The sequence below is a fragment of the Zootoca vivipara genome, chromosome 10, assembly GCF_963506605.1.
Source record: "Zootoca vivipara chromosome 10, rZooViv1.1, whole genome shotgun sequence".
Lineage (NCBI taxonomy): Eukaryota > Metazoa > Chordata > Lepidosauria > Squamata > Lacertidae > Zootoca > Zootoca vivipara.
The window spans coordinates 45,070,283-45,091,854 of NC_083285.1; the positions used below are offsets into that span (position 1 = coordinate 45,070,283).

Here is a 21,572-nt window from a genome sequence, read left to right on the forward strand (position 1 = left end):
GGTGGTATGAGCTGTTGGACAGTAGAATGGAGGTGGACTCTCCTTCCTTGGAGGTCTTTAAGCAGAGGTCGAATGGTCATCTGCCATGTATGAGCTAGTTGAGTCATGCATTGCAGGAGATTGGACTAGATGACCCAGAGGTCCCTTCCAACTCTACAATTCTACGTTTCTATGATTCTGTGTAGCAAACCTTAGAAATTTGTACTTCTGCACATTTTGAGATGCAGATCTCAACCCCCTAGAAATGCATTAAACTGTGTATATTAGTAGGAAAGGTGCATAAAAACACATTAAAAAGAGAATATTTTATAGTCTTAGCAAACTGCTTTAAGATATACAATTTTTTCTTAAATTGCATGTGTGTGTGAAAATGACACAAAATGCATTGGATTAGGGGAAACTGCTTGCAAAAAATGTATGTATTAGGAAAAATTGTATGTGGCAATGCGTACTGTATCGTAGGAGAAATGCACACTTAATTGCTAGCAGATTTTCGTGAGGGTAATTTTTTTCTAATGCAAATTGACATGGAACTGTTTAGAGCTGAGTTGAAGATTAGAAAAAGGAGAAACTGAGAAGAACTGAAATGGAAATATTCATTCATCGCTACTTTTGGCTAAGGCACATAGTAGAGGCTTAAAATGCTGCATTTCAAGTTGGTATTTGCATGCTGTTCTATACACTAGAGAGTCTTCACCTGGTGCACATTACCTGTTGGATTTCCCTGCCCCTGCAGCCCCCCTGAACTCTCAATCATGAAGGTGTCATCAACACATGTGCAATGGCTGTCTCAAATGCACACATGTCAGCTTAACTGCCAAGTGGGTGCGGCTCAAGTTTTTCTTTCAGATTGAAGCTGGTTTCAGAGAAAAGGCACCAAACAACATCATTTCTTGAGAAGCGACAGGATAGCTCTGTGTTGTGGGTAACTTCACGTGTAGACAGATTCAAAAGTCAGCGATGGGAGAGCATTGGAAGCACAGCAAATGTTAATGTGTGCCCACCTCAGCAGTTTCGTTGTTAATGTTACCTGCTGGTTCTCTCTTGTTCTCTTCAGTTCGACTGCGGTCTCCTTGCAACGTCCAAATGGAAAATGATGACAAGCTTTCCTACAATTTAACTTGGAAACTCTGTGCTCTCTCACATTATTTAGAAGATGAGGTGGAGTACCAAATACGGTATAAAAAAAAAGATCCTAGCAAGGTGCGTGTGAGGAGACATCTATAGGGATGGTAAAGATTTGATCTGGTTTATTCTTTTTCAGTCCACTTTCCTTTCCGTGGACCCAGAAAGCCATTTTAATACAAGATCCAAAACAATAAAGTGATACATTTTAGAGGTGCAGCAGAAATGCTACCTCCTCTTGAGAATGCAGGGGCGCCAACTATAGGGGGAGGAAGGTACTTCAGCCCCCTCAATATTGGGTGGCAGGAGGCTGAGCCCCGCTATCAATGGCTACTATCCATGAACTACATCCACTGCCAGAGGTAATATGCCTCTGCATGTCAGTTGCTGGGCACTCATGTCCTGCTTGCAGGCTCTCCTTTGGCATCTAGCTGACCACTGTGAGAGCAGAATGCTGGACTAGAGAGCAGAATGCTGGACCTGATCCCGCAGGGTTCTCCTTATGTTCCTAGAGGGCAGCCATGCACAAACATGTGGTGTATAATCAAGGAGTGCACACGGTCTGAAATCATTCCCCATCTTTGACTTTGCAGGCTTACATAATCAGCAGCAATATTCAGGATCAGAGGTGGATGAAATTTGAGACTCTTTCTCCGGACACAATTTATGAGGCCGCTGTTCGTGTGAAGGTAAAAAAGAACACAGCACTTTACAATAGCACATGGAGCAAATGGAGCGTGCCTGTAACATGGACGACCCATAAAGGTAAGGCTCACAGAACAAAGCCTGTAGGATATTTGAAAAATGGAACAGATAAGGACCCCAAAGCCTTTATCAATTTGGGGGTGGGGTTCGACTTAGTGTCAAACAGGCTCTGAGCATGTAATCAGGAGTTTATCTATGTACTGGAGCATGGGGGAGGGGAAATCTCCGAGAAACGCATATGCAGTGGTGGCTTGACTTACGAATTTAATCCATTCCGAAGGCACCTTCGTAAGTCAAAAAATTCGTAAGTCAAAGAACGCCATTGGAAATACGATTTCCCATAGGAATGCATTGGAAACGGAAAAATTCGTAAGTCGAAGCAACCCTATCTAAAAATTCGTAAGTCGGAAAATCCCTATCTAAAACCGCCGCGGTTTCCTTGGGGTGTCGAGACATTCGTAAGCGTGCAGCCATTAGCCCCATTCATAAGTCGAAAAATTTGGTTGTCGAGTCGTTCGTAAGTCAAGGTACCACTGTACTTTCCTTTCTGGCTAGATCTACACAGCTATTCAAAAAACGCTCTGAAAACACTCTGAAAAAGAAACCTGTTTTAAAGCTCACAATGGAAGATATTGAGTTGAGATTTCAGCTCTGCAGTGCCATCTGGTGCCACTGTGTTACAACACATTTATAACATTGTAATCTGACTAATGTAGCTGTCACTGTAAAAACATCTTGCATTATCAGAGGCCTTTGCACATACAGCCTGCCACTCTAGGAATGAGCAAATCAGGCTATTTTTAGCCTATGTTCACATGAGATCACCCATAAGTCTGTTCAGTCTCATTCAGACATTAATTTGAGATACTGCTTTTAAAAAAAAAACTGTGTGAAGATTCATGCTTAAAAGTGTAATTTTATACATTTCCCCCCTTCAAAGTATGCATTTCCAAACCTTTTTTTTGATCCTTGTAGGCTGCAGGCCTGAGCATACTTACTACAGCAATGTTGTCTACATGGGGCATTTTCTGTCGCCCACTGGATCCCTTGCCCTGAGTCTCCCCCTGCTGAAATTAAACACCCCCCCCCAAAAAAAAACCTTCTGTGTTTGCCCATAAAATAGGATGCAGCAGTCAGGGGTGATGGGAGTTGTAGTCCAGCAACATTGGAAGGCCACAGGTCCCCTGTTCCTATTCTATAGATACCATTTTTAGGCCCTTCTCAATTTTTTTTCTTGTTGTACATATCTTCTTTTAACCTGAAAGCCATCCTGGGACACTTTAGAGGTTATCAAGGTGTATGTTCGCAAGGGGAGAGCAACAAAATAAAAGTGCAAATTTTATTTGCTATTAATTATTCAAGGCAGCACTACACAAAGTGCTTCAGCCACCAATATATAAATATTCTCTTCTTTATGAGCTTAAAGCTGCAATAAATTTGATTTGATTTGATTCCCTTCCACTTTTTTTGTTGAATAGAGACCAACACTTGCAGGGATGCATTGAGTTGTACATCCTTAAATCCATGCACTCCATCTGAGGATGAAGGCTGAGCCAACATTTCCCAGAAAACATTTTTCAGAGAAAAATTCTGAGATTGCTCTCTCTTTTCTAACCCCGTAGAGAAAATAATGCCACTTTGCAGAACTTTTTTCTGAATATTCTCCACTTTAGGGGTGTGTGTGTGTGTGTGTGTGTGTGTGTGTGTGTGTGTGTGTTAATGCCAACCATTCCACCTCCCTTCTTCCCTCACAATTCCCTGGAATGACAATAATCTGGGACACTGTGGAGGTTGTAGGAAAGGGGCTAGCCTGACAACCCAGTTGCAGCACCACGTGCAGAAAGAATCTTAGGAAACAAGCATTGCTAACAACCAACCCTGGGTTGCTGAATTTCTCCCACACCTGGAGAAATTCTGTGTCTCTACACACCAATAGGGTGGATAATTTTAAGAGGTGATTTGTATACACCTGTTCCTTTGGTTCAGTTGGGAATCACCTGTCTTCCATTAATGGCTAATTCCTCCTCTTTCTAGGGGATGCACCGTCTCCAAGTCTGCTCCTGACAGTTCTTCTCACCCTTTTGGGGAGTCTCCTCTTCATCTCCCTCTTCTTCATCACCATTTTCCTGAGGGGCAAATCACCAGCATCAAAATGGTAACAGAGATCTTGCTTCCAGACTCTGCCATCTGGGTATATTAACCATGTTTCCTTAGCCAACAGCTACAGGTGAAACTCGGAAAATCAGAATATCGTCGAAAAGTGCATTTATTTCAGTAATGCAACTTTTTATTTTTTTATTTTTCTTTTAATTTTTACAAATGCTCTCTTTTGGAAATTCCACAGTAATAAAACAAATAGTTACAATAATACAAAAATAAACATCGCTATTACATTTCATTAATTACATTCCAATTATAATTGACCCACCTAACGACAAATAACTACAATTACAACAAATAAATGCTTGACATATCTTGCTTTGCATGTCATGCATCTATCTCATATACTGGTTTCACCTTTTAAGTTGCGTTACTGAAAGAAATGCACTTTTCGGCGATATTCTAATTTTCCGAGTTTCACCTGTAAATTGTGATAATGGTCACTTCTTGCATGAATCTGCACATCAACAGCATGTGCTGGGAATGAGGTGGTAGAATGGGCTGTAGCTTCTGACTGCAGGTGGAAGATTCCACTTTTAATGATCCTTGATGTAAGCACTTCCTAAGCAGAAAATTAGCTCAGCAAGGAAAGGACTCATCTTGAACCTTTCTCTCCTAGGCTTTAGTTTTCTTCGTGCAAGGAGTTTTCTTCTTAAGGTGAATCTTCAGACATGATACCTCCACACACCTGCAGTCTGTAGGAGTACAGTCTGTCTTCTCCACTGCCTCATGTTTCTACCGCTGCACTCTGCTGAATGGGCAGAACCAGCCTGAAAAGTGACAAAACGGTTTTCCCTGGATTTTTGAGACCTAAGTCAGAAATCTCACATGGTTCCGAGTCATCCAAATCCTCTGTTTCTGTTGTTGCTTTGGAGGAGGAGGGAGAATGGTGTGTCCTTGGATTTCATTCATAATTAAGGACATGGGTGGCGCTGTGGTCTAAACCACTGAGCCTCTTGGGCTTGCTAATCAGAAGGTCGGTGGTTTGAATCCGCACGACAGGGTGAGCTCCCGTTGCTCTGTCTGAGCTCCTGCCAAAGCGCTTTATATCATCCAATATAAAGCGGGTTGTGGTAGGGCTGATAAGAAATTTAATATAGGGTTTGGGGCTGGGACCTAGGCCACAGGTCATGCTGAGTAATGGGGGGCGTGGTTATGTAAATCCATGTATTGGGATTGGTGGAGGGGCTCCCCATTTAAGCTTCTGTCCTCCATTTTAAACTCACTTTTGCCTTGGCATTCGAATCCCTTCCCACCGGCCGTGTTCTTTCGCAGGTTTAGCCTGACATTGCTTTGCCTCTTTAGGGCCCCCTGTATTCAGGGGCCAGTAGGAATTTTTCCAGTTGGCTGATTGGCTTTGTGTTATGTATAAAGTTAACTGCAGTACTCCTTCTGGCCAATGTGGCTGCAGTTCTTACCCTGCCCACTGTGGCTGCAGTTCTCACTCAGGTCCACAATGGGTGTTATGTATAAAGTTAACTGCAGTACTCCTTCTGGCCAACGTGGCTGCAGTTCTTACCCTGCCCACTGTGGCTGCAGTTCTCACTCAGGTCCACAACATGCAAATGAAGGATTGAGAGTGCTGTTCACAGATTGGGTAGCTAGGGGAAGTTTGTTAATGTTGCAAGTTACTGAGTACTATATAAGCCAGTCGGCTAAGCTGCTGTTCAGTCTTGACTGAGAGCTAGAATAAAGAGCTGGTTGTTTTAAGAGCTGTGTCTTCATCCTTCTTACCCACTATTCTACACTGGCAACGATGATGGGATCAGGATGCAGCAAGCCACAGCCAGAGCTGAATCACTGAGCTGAACACTTAAGAGCTGGAATCACTTAAGAGCTGAATCACTGCTGAGGCTAGCATCCATCCCTTCGCCATCCAGTCGACATCAGGGAACCATGGCTTCGCTACTGCCTCTACTGCCATATTCTCCAGCAACTGAGTCCTGGCAGTCTTATATGGCCCGTTTTGATTGCTACATCGAGGCAAACGGTTTAGACCACAAATCAGACGATCGGAAGAGAGCCCTTTTCCTCACTGTCTGCGGCTCAGAAGTTTTTGAAACAGCTCGGGCTCTCGTCGCACCAACTGCTGTGCAGACCACGCCTTGGGAGACACTGAAAGAGAAGCTCAAGGGTCACTACGCACCAACGGTATCAAGGATCGCTGCCCGCCATGCATTCCATCACCGGAACCAAGCTGAGGGGGAGACGATTAGCAACTACCTGTCTGCTCTCAGGAAGGCTGCTTACCATTGTGAGTTCAGAGACTTGGATGACGCCCTGCTTGATAGAATTGTTTGTGGTGTATGGGATGAAAAGCTGCAGCGCCACCTACTTGCCAAGCCAGACCTCACCCTCAAGCAGGCCATTGATGAAGCCCAGGCCGCGGAGCTGGCAAAGCACTCGACAGTTGAGATTCGCAATGCCAACAGTCCAGCGGTTCCAAGGAAGCTGACCCCAGTCCACCATGGGAAAATCAGTGAATCAGAGAGCTCCTCGGAAGAAGAGGATGATGTCTGCCGTGTTAAGTGGGAGCATAGAAAACTCAAACAGCAGACAACGGACAAATCAGCCTGTGCAGGTTGTGGCAGTAACCACCCTCGATCCAAATGCCGTTTCAGGGACGCCATCTGCCGACGTTGCTTCCGTAAAGGTCACCTTGCGAGGGTCTGCCGCTCGTCTACACCGGCAAACACGCCCCCATCACCTGGAATAAAGAGGTCATCAGTAAGGTCCGTCAAAGAGAACTGCCATGCCGTAACCAACTGCCACTGCGCAGCTGAGCGGATCGTTGGTCGAGCAAAAGACTCAATGCGCCGGAAGATCTATATCACTGTGACTGTTGAGGGCAAACCTTGTGAAATGGAAGTTGACACAGGTTCTGCCATGTCCATCATCTCTTGGAGCACCCTCAAAAGACTGGTTCCCAAGGTATCCAAGAGACAACCTGACTCCCATCACCTACACTTGAGAGACTATCAAGGAAATAGCATTCCAGTTGTAGGTGTGGGCAGTTTCAGGGTGGCCTACAAAGATTTTTCAGGCCCTCTGAAGCTAGTGGTGGTTGATGGAAATCGTCCCAGCCTGCTTGGACTGGACTGGTTCGCGTCCTTGGGTTTGGAAGTCACTGGCATCCACAACGTTTCACAGCCAGAAGTAGACGCTCTCCTCAATGAGTTTTCAGAAGTGTTTGATGGGACCTTAGGACAATATGTGGGGTCACCCATATTGTTTAGCCTCGACCCATTAGTTGCGCCCATCCGGATCAAGCCACGGTGCGTACCATTTGCTCTTAAGCCGAAGATCGACGAACAATTGGACAAGCTGATTGCACAAGGGGTCCTGGAGCCCGTAGACAATGCTAAGTGGGAGACTCCCATCGTAACACCCATCAAGCCTGATGGGTCGGTACGTATCTGTGTGGACTATAAGTGCACGATTAACAAGGCACTTCAACAGCATGCGTACCCCGTCCCTGTCGTTCATCACTTGTTGCACTCGCTGGGAGGGGGCAAGGTTTTTGCGAAACTCGACCTGGCTCAAGCATACCAACAACTGCCAGTGGGCGATGCCACGGCTGAGGCACAGACAATCGTCACACACCGTGGGGCTTTCCGTTGTCATCGGTTGCAGTTCGGAGTCAGCATAGCACCAGGAATTTTCCAGAGTTTGATGGAGTGGCTCCTACAGGGTCTGCCTGGCGTCGTTCCCTATTTCGACGATGTGCTCGTCTCTGCAGAGACAACGCAACAGCTTTTTGATCGTCTTAGTGCTGTCCTGACCAGGTTCCAGGAAGCAGGCCTCAAGGTAAAATGAGAGAAAGGCCAGATCGCTGTACCTCAGGTCGAGTTCCTGCGGTACCTGGTTGACAGCTCCGGCATCCACCCCACAACAACGAAAGTCAAGGCCATCCAGCAGGCTCCCGTACCAAAGAACAAAAAGGACCTTCAGGCTTTCCTAGGCCTTTTGAACTTTTACAACATGTTCCTGCCACATAAGGCGACTGTCGCTGAGCCTCTCCATCGACTTTTGGACAAAAAAGCATCATGGAGGTGGGGCCGCCAGGAGGCTGCAGCATTTGCTGCTGTGAAAACTCTGTTAACATCGGACTCTGTCCTTGTGCAGTACAATGAGGAGCGTCCTCTTATCCTGGCTTGTGACGCATCACCTTTTGGTGTTGGGGCTGTTCTAAGCCATAGCTTCCCTGATGGCCGGGAGGCCCCTATCGCTTACTTCTCATGAACCTTGTCGTCTGCAGAGAGAAACTATAGCCAGCTTGATAAGGAGGCACTGGTGCTTGTGGCAGGTATCAAACGTTTCCACGAATACCTTTATGGCAGAGACTTTGACCTCATCACGGATCACAAGCCTCTTCTGGGTATCCTGGCTGGGGACCGCCCAACTCCACAGATATTGTCGCCACGAATGACGCGCTGGACAGTATTTCTCGCAGCTTATAAATACCGACTCCTGCACCGACCTGGTAAGGGGTTAGGGCATGCTGCTGCCCTTAGCTGCTGCCCATTGCCAGCACTGGTCGAAGATCCAGCGCCCTGGTCGGAGGTACTTCTGATCGAGGAACTGCCTGAAACTCCACTGTCGGCATCTGACATCGCCTGCCATTCCTCCAAGGATCGCACCATCGCCCGCGTGCTCAACTGGGTGTGGAGGAGATGGCCGAAAGGGCCAATTGACCCAGAGTTTCAACCTTTCGCACAGCGGCAGCACGAATTATCGGCTCACCGCGGCTGTCTCCTGTGGGGAGACCGAGTCATCATTCCACTCAAGCTTCGTCAACGCGTCCTTCAGGCGCTCCACATCGGCCACCCCGGAATTGTGCGCATGAAGGCGTTGGCGCGCAGATTTGTATGGTGGCCAAACATGGACAAAGCCATCGAATCCTGGGTCGAATCATGCCAGGCCTGTCAAGAATCAAGGCCGGATCCACCGGTGCACCGCGGAAACTCCTGGGAGACCCCCAAGGCACCCTGGTCGAGGGTGCACGTTGACCTAGCAGGGCCATTCCACGGCCGCAATTTTATGGTGGTAGTGGACGCATACTCTAAATGTCTGGAAGTGGTTCTGATGTCCTCAACCACCTCAGAAGCCGTTATACGTGTGCTACAGAGGCTTTTCGCCACCCATGGGTTGCCTGATGTACTTGTATCGGACAACGGGGCACAGTTCACATCGAGCGCATTCGAGCGCTACCTCCTGGGCAGGGGCATCCGCCATGCTCTGACGGCACCTTTCCATCCATCCAGCAATGGCCAGGCGGAAAGAATGGTTCGCTCGGCTAAGGAGGCACTGGCACGCATGGACCATGGGAACTGGCATGAACGGGTAGACGAGTACTTGTTTGTCCAGCACATAACCCCATGTACAACGACAGGGCGGAGTCCGGCCGAACTTTTGATGGGCCGCCGCCTGCGTTCTTTTGACCGGCTGCACCCAGATTTTGCTGTGGAAGATCCCCCCAGGCTGTGGTAACTTGCCACGGTCTTTTGTGCCAGGGGACAAGGTGTTTGCAAGGAACTATGCTGGAGAGATTCCCTGGTTGCCTGCTGTGGTGGTTGGGGTTACAGGTCCAAAATCATATCAGGTGGCTTTGGACTGCGGCCGGTTATGGCGCCGGAACATTGACCAGCTGCGCCGCCGGGCAGGGAATTGGGACACTGGAACAGTGCCTCCGCCGGCCCCGGCAGAGGCTGGTCAGCCACCAAGCACCGCTGAGGAAGAATATCCAGCACATAGACAACCTTCACCAGCACCCCCGACGGAGCCTCCTGTACAACCACAGCCTGAAGCTGCCACTGAAATAGCTAACGCGGAAGCCTCAGACTCGAATCATTCACCTGCGGCTCCTGGGGCAGGCAGTTTCCCAGGCTCAGGTAGCCCAGCTGCCTCTCCAATAATACCTCGGCGGTCTAATCGAGCTCGTAGTCATCCGGCCTATCTTAAGGATTATGTTGCCTAATGAATCAGTGTATGGAACTTGTAATTAGTTTAAACATATGTTGTTAAGTGTCTTGGTGAAGCAACTAAGATTGTACATGAAATTAGCAACCATACGCTTACAGTGTCTAATGTAACCTTCACAAATTGGGGGGGCCTAACACCTCATCCGGGTAGGAAGGGGTGTTATGTATTAAGTTAACTGCAGTACTCCTTCTGGCCAACGTGGCTGCAGTTCTTACCCTGCCCACTGTGGCTGCAGTTCTCACTCAGGTCCACAATGGGTGTTATGTATAAAGTTAACTGCAGTACTCCTTCTGGCCAACGTGGCTGCAGTTCTTACCCTGCCCACTGTGGCTGCAGTTCTCACTCAGGTCCACAACATGCAAATGAAGGATTGAGAGTGCTGTTCACAGATTGGGTAGCTAGGGGAAGTTTGTTGCTGTTGCAAGTTACTGAGTACTATATAAGCCAGTCGGCTAAGCTGCTGTTCAGTCTTGACTGAGAGCTAGAATAAAGAGCTGGTTGTTTTAAGAGCTGTGTCTTCATCCTTCTTACCCACTATTCTACACTTTGCCTCTTGGTTTTCGCCTACTGCTTAGCAAATTGTCACAACTCATTAGGTTGGCGGTTAGGCTTTTGGTTGGTGAATCGGTTGGAAGAGGGGTGTGGCATCCAGATGTCTACCCCCCCACCTTTGTTGCTCCACATAGAAGTATTCCGTTAAAGGAATCCTGGGGCTTACGCTCATGTCCTTACAACCCCACCTAGCTAGGTGGACTAGTCGTGATGCCCTTTTAAATGTCTGGTGGAAGGGGGGATTATTAGGCTGTCTTTGTTCTTATTTTTATTAGTGGGCGTTTTATATTGTAATTTTATGTTGTGAACCGCCATGAGATCTACAGGTATAGGGTGGTATACAAATTTAACAATTAAATAATAAAATTTGTTTGATTGTAAAAATGCAAAACAACCCAGAAAGCTGTCTACGGACAAACGGCGGCTCCCTCGGCCTGAAAACGAGATGAGCACCACACCCTACAGTTGCCTTTGACTGGACTTAACTGTCCAGAGGTATTTTACCTTTCTTTTACCTATTAGGCAGAGGCTTTATGTTGCTGTTAATACCCTTTTTGCATTTTTACAATCAAACAAATTTTATTATTTAATTGTTAAATTTGTATACCGTCCTATACCTGTATTAGACAACCTAATAATCCCCCCTTCCACAAGACGTTTAAAAGGGCATCAGATGTCCATCAACCAGAGGCCTGGTTAAAGAGCTGCCGAACATTCACACGACTAGTCCACCACCCTCCTCCATTCCTGGCTATGCTTATTGTACTGTTGTCCAAACCCATATTCCCTTTGCAGCCTTCTCACCCTAAGCTCTGTTTGCTTTAGCTTAAGGAAGCTGCTGAAGATCCATCTGCCAGACCCTGCTGAGTTCTTCCCATCTCTCACTGCTCTCCATGGAGGAGATATCCAGGTAAGGAGGACTTTGAGGTTGAGGGGGTAAGGAGATGGAGGACAAGACTGCTGCCTATAATTCGGGATGGATAGTTTTTGCTTATCTTAAGCTTCTCATTTATCCAACCTTACAGCTTGCAACATTTCACTTCGCATGTTTCTTTGTGTGGCACCGCAAAGACTCTCAGCCCCTCCTGTTGTAGTATTTGTATTCAATCTGGTTTTTGTCTGTTGCTATTGGTAAATTTAGACAAGTCATAATCCACACAAATATTGCACATCTGTGGTAGGGATTAATCTGTCATTTTCAATGTTTTCTCAGTTTCATATTTTTCCAGTCTTATGTTGAGTTTGCCACATTCCCACATTGGTGCTATTGAAAAAAATAGTCATCGCAAAAAATAATAATAGTGGGCATTTCTCCTGATATACTGACGTTTATGTACAATTTCCCTTAATATAATGCATTTTTGTACACATTATTTGCATCTCAAAATTCAGAGAAGTGTGAATGTTGAAGGAGGGAGCTGCTTTTAAGCCCACATGTTGTTTCAAGGAAGTGCAAATTTGGTAGAGTCATATGAAAATGCAAACTGAAACACATTTCTTCCCTTCCAGTTTTAGCCCTTATTTTAAGTAGCATGACCGAAGCCATTGCTATCATTTATTTGTTGACTTATTTTTAAACCACCCTGCATCATTTAGAAATCAGGGTGTTATACAAAAAGAGACAGCTCACCTGTCAAAGTGGGTCCTGCCAACTGGATCCAGTTCCCCAGCCCTGGATTAAAGATCAAGGGAAGCTATTCTGTATGGGACACGGGTGGTGCTGTGGGTTAAGCCACAGAACCTAGGGCTTGCCGATCAGAAGGTCGGCGGTTCGAATTCCCGCGACGGGGTGAGCTCCCATAGATCAGTCCCAGCTCCTGCCCACCAGCAGTTCGAAAGCATGTCAAAGTGCAAGTAGATAAATAGGTACCACTCCGGCAGGAAGGTAAACGGCGTTTCCGTGCACTGCTCTGGTTCTCCAGAAGCGGCTTTGTCATGCTGGCCACATGACCTGGAAGCTGTACGCCAGCTCCCTTGGCCAATAGAGTGAGATAAGCGCCGCAACCCCAGAGTCAGACATGACTGGACCTAATGGTCAGGGGTCCCTTTACCTTTTTATTCTGTATGAGTTCAATTTATTGAACTACGTGAATGGAACACTTCTCAACTTCTGCTTATTTCTTTGATGGTGACATCGCAGCTGTTTGAACGTTACCCTTTATTTTCTTTTTGTGCTTCCCCACTAAAACCAACAGAAATGGCTGTCCTCGCCAGCACCCATGTCTTCCTTCTACCTGGCTGCAGCAGTTCCAGATGTTTCTGTGCTTGAGGTGATGCAGAAAGGCAATCAAGAGCCTTCCCTCCTCCTTCCCAAGGAACATCCTACTAATACGGACGCACCAGAGACTAGTGGACATTCTTCATCCAGCTGCTTTACCAACCGGGGCTATTTTTTCTTCCACACCGATGATTCCCTCGAGATTGAGCCCTGCAAGGTGTATTTCACCTACGACCCTCTTACTCAAGAGATCAGTGGCAGTGAGGACAGCGACCCTAACTCCTACAAAGTGCTCCATGAAACATGGGACAACCGGTCACCGCCACCTGCCTACAGCATCATGGCAGACCAGGAAAGCGAGTCCTTTCTGCAAGAAGCAAAGGTCCCAAACCAGAAGGTTGGAGGTTGTCCAAGGACTCTTCCATCAGTGGAGAGCTCCCCAGTGACATCAGAAGTGAAACAGGATGAGAACAAAGAAGCGAGTGAGGCCATTGCTCACCCCCACAAGTCTCCGGGAAAGTATTCCATGGACTTTTCATGTGTCTGGGAGCCGTCTGGCAGCAATACTGATGGAACAGAAGCAATTGGAAGGGTAGAGCTTTCTACAGGCTCTGTGGAAGACAATAGGCCTGCATTTCCCCAGTCTATGATTCAGAACTCAGGCCAAGCCAATGATCTCTGCAGAGCCGCATCTTCCAGCCAGGTGCTGAGTTCTTCGGAGGCCTACCTGACCCTGAGGGATCTTCAGGGCCATTATGGCCATCACTCGGTCTGAATTCTGAACCGTCCCTGAAAGCAAGAAAGCAACAACACCATCAGTTAAACGTCATCAAAGAAATGGAAAGGGAACATAAGGCTTTTAACAGGCAATGGGACTTATATTTTAGATCTCCTCTCCCCCTCTCAATACGCAATAGTGACCCCCACCCTGTAGTGCTGGGAAGCCAGGAGAGCAACAGAGCCCCACCCTTACCGCTTCACTGGATGCTACTGCAGTATAAGGAGAGGGTTTTGAGGTGCTGTAAGGGGGGTTTAGGGGGGCTAGCAGTAAGGGTGGAGGTGTTGGTGAGTTGTAAGGGGGTGGTGAGCAAAGAGGGCAGGGGAACAGCCCCTAGTAACTAATGAAAATGGTAATAGGAACCAGATTTATGACACAGGGTGGGAAGCATATGGCTGCATTTTATCTTGAAAGTGGTTACCCAGAAACTTATAAGTGGAGCCCACTGTCATCTGTTAATCCATTTTCTTGAATAAATTCTTGAATTTTGGGAGTGTGTGATATGCCACAGAGGCATGTCTTTCCCACAAAAACTTCTGCTTTCTCCACATGGTACACCCTACTGTGGATAACATGGACAATGCCATTCTTGTGCCCATTAGGAAGCAAAGATCCCAACTCGGTACAGTAGTACCTTGGTTCTCAAACTCAATCCAATATGGAAGTCTCTTTGATTTCCAAAACATTTGCAAACCAAGGTGTGGCTTCTGATTGGCTGATTGGCCCCAGAAACAATGCCAACAGTCAAAACAGACATTCAGCTTCCAAAAGATGTCTGCAAACCGGAACACTTACTTCTGGGTTTGTGGCGTTCAGGAGCCGATTTGTTGGGAAACCAAGCAGTTTGGGAACCAAGGTACAAGGAAGTGAATTGTTGTCTACAGGTCTAAAAGAATCCTATAAGTCTATGAAGCTCCATGGAACAGCACGTGCACAGTAAATTGTTGCTCAGGGATGTAACTGAAAATTTTCTGGTGCTTTTTATTATATGGTTTTATACCTTATTGCTACTACAAAAGAATCTGATGCATTGAAGATATGAAGTTCATTACCTTCTGCTGGTCTAAAAAACCCACTGTAATTCTGTATGTTAGAAATGGATGAGCATAGTTTACTGAAGTCATTGCAGCATTTTAGCTAAGAGTATTGAGTTGTATCTGAATAGACCCACTGAAATGAATGAACCTAAGTTTGCCATGTGCATTAAGTGGATCTTCTCTGAGTAGGACTAGCAATGGATAAAACCCATTACAGTATTTGTATCTTGGCTGGTTGTTTTAAATAGCTTTCAATGTTTCATTAATTGGGGTGGGTCAAGGTTACCTTCTTTCTGCAATCTAAGCTTTGTTACAGCAAAGGGAAACGGCTTACTTCTAGCAATAACTTGTTTACCTTTTGAATACAACAGCTTTGAAAGAATCCCACTTTCACCCCAATTGTTGATTTTAAATTTTCCCTTGTTGCATGTGAATATGCCATTATTGTTCATTGTAACAAGATCCCAAAATTTAATGAGCCATTTTCTTAGATGTAGGGCATCTTTTGCAACAGTCAGCATATCGCGGTTGTGCTACCAGGACCGTGTGAAAAATTAATGTTCCTTTGTCTCTATCCACTGCTTCCTTTTAAAAAAAAAATCCCTTTAGGATTTAGAGGCAAATGAAGGTCCAGAATCTTCTTGATCATCTACAGAATGTGGATCCGGTAGCTTCTTGCTCTGAATCTAGTTGGTGTGTGTGTGTGTGTGTGTGTGTGTGTGTGTGTGTACTTTTAGTTGTATAGCTTGGAGCTTGTACTTTTAGTTGTATACTTGGAGGCTGCTACAAGACAGCACTATGGGCTACAAATGTGAGGCGGAAATTCCATAGATTAAAAGTTTTGTTAAGCCTATGGAGATGCATTCTAAAAATCAAAATATGGCTGAAAAGGTAGGAAGGGACTTTTTTTTTACTATGGGTACTTCCAGATGACCTGTTTATTGAACAATCCTGATTTGTTTGAAGGGAGATTGGCCAGCGTTGGCTATTGAATGAACATTCACTCTGATTTGCCTGAAGGGTGTCTGGACTATATTGTGTCAGAGGTCACACTGATACCCTACCTTTAAAGCCTTCTTACACCACTTTACACACCGGAAGGAGTGCTGGAAATAGCGTTTGTGCATGCATGCACCGTGGCGTCTGCGGGACCGTGAACCGGCCCAAGCCACAAAAAACATACCAGGGTGAAGGCATCTTCTTCTATTTGTCCCTGTGTCCCTATTTGTCCCTGTGATTTCAGTTTGTTGGTTGGAACACCAGAGAATTACCTGACTGAGGCTGCATTTCTAAATCCACTTACTAAGGAATAAACTCTATTGAATACAGTAGGATTTACTTTTGAGTAAATATGCACAGGACTGCACTGCAGAGCAGAGCTGGCTCTAATCAATCGTATCCGAGTAAGATTGTCTTCCATAAACATGGTTTTAACAATGAGTCCGTAAGTGACTGTGGAGGCCAATTCTGGATCCACACGTCCTTCCACAGTGGGGACATTGGTTTCCGGGCGGGAGTTGATCACGGTGTGGATTTGCCAAGCGCGCCTTCCTCTTAGCACGTTTCTCCCTTGCGTCCTGAGATCGACTTGCTTGCTCTGAGGTAAGGCCCATTTGACTTCAAATGGCACTTCCCCCCCAACAGAGGAAGCTGCCATATCAGATCAGACGCTTAGTCCATGTAGCCCCACATTGCTCACTATGACTGGCAGTGGCTCTCCAGCATGTTCCACAGGGGGTCTTTCCTTTGGTCTGTTTTGCATGCAAGGCTCTACCACTGAGTTTCAGTCTCTTCCTCTTGACCTTTGGGTCCAGGCACGAAGCTGAATGAGTCAAACGACTACAGTTAAAGTGATTCAAAGGTTGATGATTCAAATTAAGAACATGACACTGTAATGGAAACAAATGCATTTAGTCACTTTTATTTTTACTGTCGATGAAGTGTAGTTTCTTGTAGTTTCTTAACAGCCTGTAAATCTTACTTCTGTTTTTGTCTCTCTTCATTATAGTGTTTTTGATGTATGGTGTTGATTATTTTGATGGTTACGCTCTTAGTTACTTTGAGTTCCTTTTGCAGAAGAAAAGCAGACTAGAGACTATTCTAAATACACTTACAATGGGACCCTGTGTGCATGTTCTTCCATGTTTGAATACAGGAAATGTTTTCACAGCAAAAGCCCATCTAATTTCCCATTCCAAATGGAATATTCTAGTGATGTTGCTCTGTCTTACAGGACAAAATATCCGTCTTTCATTTGATTATGCTAAGATTATTACAGAGCAGAGCAGCTCATAGCCTGTACCAGTGAAAAATCATCTTAATTGATATAGCCCATTCCATTGTTTCCCTTGCTCGAGGAAATAATCACATAATTAACAGAGATGATGGGTGAATCATCTCACATAAATAGATACAGATCTGCACCTGTGCCTGAAACCAAAACCAAATTATTTACTTCAAAGCATTAAATATTCAATTAACATTTGATATGCTTTCTCCCTGCTTTGAGGAACACATACTACCATCACCATGATGCAGCACAGAGATACTACTTTTACCATGATGCAGTGGAATCGTAGATGGCAAAAGAATTATTGCGTGGCTGCTGTGATGGCCATTTTCAGTGATCACAATGTATTCTTTTTTTCTTCTTCAGCATCTCTTTCTTCACTTGTGACAAAAATCAAGAAATATCAGAAAATGAACATTTTCCAGAAATATCTATGGATGAATGAGCATTTAAGGAACCTCTCCAGTATTCTATAATGTTATTTTTCCATTTAAAAACAGAAATAAATGTGCTTATACAAATGTGTTGAAGTTAGGATTTTAGTTCGTAAGCTCCTTGGGGCAAAAACTTACTTGTCCTCTTGTCCTCTGTAATGCAATATGCATGCCAATCGCACACACACACCCTGCTCATATATCTTTAAAAAAAAAAAAACTTTAATTCTAATTAAAACATCAGCAAATCATAACAAACAAACACATACCAAAAGCAAATTATAACAAATCATAACAAACAAACAAATACATACAAAAAGCAAGTTATAACAAATCATATCAAATCATATCAAATCAAATCATAAGGAGAAAAGGGGGGAAAGGAAAGGAAAGGGGGAAAAGAATAAGAAAGAAAAATAAGAAAAGAAGAGATTAGAAAAGAAATAAAAGAATAAAAATCAACTTCCAAGCATTTTAATATCGATTCCCTTTCAATATATAACATCTTCCTCATTGCAAGTAATCAAAAATAAAACCTCTCATATTTTTCTTACATTATATATCTTTTAATTCTGTCCATCATATAGGAAAGCTGAAACGTCTACATAGTTATATTAAACACCTGTTACGTAAAATTTGTCAGGTGAGGGGAAATTTATTGGGGTGAATCTTATGATGGGGAAAATACAGCACTGAAGAGTTTGTCCTGGTTATACAACAGGAAACCACGAAATACCAACGCATCTCTGTGCTGCCACCTTTGCAGCCATGCATTGGTGGGTGGTTCGCCTGTTAATATTGTGCTTGCCACAGTGTGAGGCTAACCTCAGTTGTTTCCTATGCTCTTTGTTCTAAAAACAGGAAGTGTGTGTCAACACATTTAATTGTTGATGGTACTGATCTGATAACAAGCACACGCTGTGTACAGGTTTGCTTGTTTGCTTGTTTGCTTGTTTGCTTGCTTGCTTGCTTGCTTGCTTGCTTGCAGGTATGGGAGTTCACAGGGCCGGATTTAGGTGTGATGAGGTCCTAAGCTACTGAAGGCAATGGGGCCCTTTATATGTCCAGCTGTTCTTTGTCAACAACAAATTTTGCTGTTTTTTGTGTTGAATATATGCTATATGGTAATTTATGGACCTAATACAGTCATACCTCGGTTTAAGTATGCCTCGGTTTGAGTATTTTCAGTTTAAGTACTCTGCGGACCCGTCTGGAACGGATTAATCCACTTTCCATTACTTTCAATAGGAAAGTTTGCTTCAGGTTAAGTATGGACTTCCGGAACCAATTACACTCATACCTCGGGTTAAGTACGCTTCAGGTTGAGTACTCCGCGGACCCGTCTGGAACAGATTAATCCACTTTCCATTACTTTCAATGGGATAATTCGCTTCAGGTTAAGTACGCTTCAGTTTAAGTACTCCACGGACCGTCTGGAACGGATTAATCCACTTTCCATTACTTTCAATGGGAAAGTTCGCTTCAGGTTAAGTACGCTTCAGGTTAAGTACAGACTTCCGGAACCAATTGTGTTTGAAAACCGAGGTACCACTGTAGGTACCTAAAGCTATTTGCACATAACAAAATATGTATTTTATCAAAGTGAATATTGAACTGAAATACAATTAAGAAGAAGTATATTAATAGTGAAATTTAGGAGGGGGCCAAGAGAGTGGGGCCCTAAGCAATAGCTTGTTTAGCTTTTACGTAAATCTGGCACTGGGCGTTCAATTGCACACTAGAGATGATTAAAGAACCATTGATGATATCTTAGTGGAGTTCTTTAATAACCCTGAAGGGGGCTTACCTCTCTCTCAGCTGTAAAGTTGCCTGTGATCTTGGGCTATTCAGTCTCTCAGAGATGTTGCATGGATAAAATGAGGGAGGGGGGATCAATGTGTGCTATCCTAAGCTCCTCGGAGGAACAATGGGATGCAAATGTAGCAAAAAATAAAATTCCTTTATTCAAACAAGATTGCATTTATTGTGCTAATTTCAGAATGGTTGGTTAGAGGGCAGCTCTCCCATGCCACACAGTATTTTATGATGCTTTCGATATGTCTGCATTTTCATATTGGCTGGAAATCCATTTTGACTCTCTTGGCTCTCTTCAAAGAACCTCAAAGTGGGCTACTGCCCCCCTTCACTAAACAATTCCTTTGCTCAGGAGCCATGGAAGTGAAACGGACTTGGCACTAGGGTTAAGTGAAGAGAATCACTTGGCTTCTCATCTCTCCATATTTCTACATCAGTTTGCAATTTTCTAAAAAAACCGCACCCTCATAAAAATTCATCAACTCTCCTAATGTACACATTTTTGAAAAGCAATTTCCCCTCACATAAAGCATTTCTGTGGTATTTTCACTAATATGTTCCACTTTTGTGCTCACTCTCCCCTGGGATGGGTGTTTTTGCACGCATTACTTGGCTGAAGAACTGCATTGCAAAATTCAGAAACGTGTGAATTTCAACGGAAGCCTGGGTTCCGATTTGCATATTGTTTCAGAAAATGTGAGTTTGGTAAGTTTGTATTTAATTGCAGACTGAAGCAACTTTGTCCCCCATCCACACTTAGAACTGAATTAAAAGTGGCTGTGTCAACAGTCACAGTTTGAGAGATTTGTCATCACTTTGCTTCAGGGGAGGGGAGCTTCAGGCCCTGGGACCAAACTAGGTGGTGAGCCAGAGGATCTTTGGAAATTATGCCTAAGGGCTGAATACTGCATTAAATTCAGTAAATATATGCACATTCCCTAAGGCCGGTTAGGGATTATGCACAATGGCCAGGTGATGTACAAAATTCAGCTGAGACATGCTTATTCCCCAAGGAGTATTGTAGGTTGTGTATATGGGAAATGTGCACAATTACCTCTTCATGGGAGGATGATGCATGCATTTTCCATGAGGCCTGGTGAATGTGCACAATTACCAGTTTTTATGCATATTAACTGCTCAGCTTACATTCCCCTTAAGGCATAAACTCCTGCTACAAGTAAGAGCTATGCTTCTACTTGGTTAATAGTATCCAATGCATCAGGGTGGTGGGCTAAAAGGCAACACTATATGGATCCCACAGAAGTAGAGTCAGGTGCCTGAAGTTATCTACTCTTAATGCCAGCTTTGTCCGCTAAACATGCCAGAGCCTGAAACTTCTGCTTGAAACTTCTGCAGAAATTTCTGTAGAAACTTCTACAGCTGGCCTTCCTTCCCAGGAAGCCGAAAGGTCTGGCATGGAAGACCTCGGGACTGTGGTGTTTCAGCACTGCCGTTTACTACACACAATCCCCAAGGAAATGAGTGCTTGCAGAGTGTCCATTTGCCGTCCTCGGGTGGGTGGCTTTGCGGGCGGGTGGCTGGCTGGCTGGCTGGCTTTGTGTGTCTCCTCTGTGAACTGGCCCAATCATACTCCTGCCGCCAAATTGGCCAATGGAGGCAGGAATCTAGGGGGGGGGCGTTCACCTGGGCGTGGTGCCAACTGATCTGTCGCATCGCTTGGCATCGCATCCAGGGGAAGGATAAATACCCGGCTGGCAGGGCCTTTTGGAGACGTTGGAGCAACAGCCCCAACCCTGCTAGCTTGAATCAGGCATGGAAGCAGGCCAATCAAGCCATCGGTCGCAGGGTGGAGTGTTCCAATGGCCGGGTGATTCATCACCCAGACATCACAGTTAATCAGGAGGTGCTTTTCCACCAAGATGGGGTCCACCTCTTGGATGCTGGCAATAATACCTGGCTATGCAATATAGTGGAGGGCACTGAGTGTTGGTTGCAGGCGTGAGTGGTTTGGTGGGTGAGCCAATAATGCCTTAATTGGTGGATAGGCATTGGATAAGCCAAGTCTTGGTTGGAGGGGAGGTTGTAGCCTCCACAGGTAAGGGTATCCTGTTTAAAGGATCCAGAAGGAGTGGCTTCTGTCTGATGCCTAGATGGGGGCTAGGGCCATACCACTCCTCCAACGTGGACCGCTTGGGGGACGCCCTGATTTGATGTAGGTCATAAGGCATCCTCCCCCTTCTGCTGTCTTCACTCCTGGAAACACTCCCAGCAGATGGGAGTGACATGCACTGTTACTTACCTCAATGCCTATAATCAAACCTTTTACATCTGTAACTGATAAAGTTGCGGCCTTATTTGATCCCCAAAGCCCAATATGCTGTGTGTTGTCTAGTTATTTGCACCTTAGGGAATAGGGTGGTCGCGGGGCCTCGCCGTGCAAGTAATATAAGCAAAGCTGCAAAGAGGAGTTGACAGAGCACAGCGCCTCACCAGCCATAGCAGAGAGGAGGTGTTT

The 21,572-nt window shown here is 45.1% G+C and overlaps 1 protein-coding gene across 2 annotated transcripts in view; it reads left to right on the forward strand.

The window, feature by feature from the left end:
- The window catches only part of IL2RB (interleukin 2 receptor subunit beta), a 38,410-nt gene extending 18,447 nt beyond the window's left edge, over window positions 1-19,963 (forward strand). For both annotated transcript variants that reach the window (XM_060279862.1, XM_035127075.2), the window contains exons 6-10: window positions 1,058-1,203; window positions 1,719-1,890; window positions 3,865-3,985; window positions 11,350-11,434; window positions 12,720-19,963. In XM_060279862.1, coding sequence (XP_060135845.1) covers window positions 1,058-1,203; window positions 1,719-1,890; window positions 3,865-3,985; window positions 11,350-11,434; window positions 12,720-13,517 — 1,322 coding nt within the window. In that variant the 3' untranslated portion in view covers window positions 13,518-19,963. The remainder of the gene's footprint in view (window positions 1-1,057; window positions 1,204-1,718; window positions 1,891-3,864; window positions 3,986-11,349; window positions 11,435-12,719) is intronic.
- The last annotated feature ends 1,609 nt before the right edge of the window (window positions 19,964-21,572 follow it).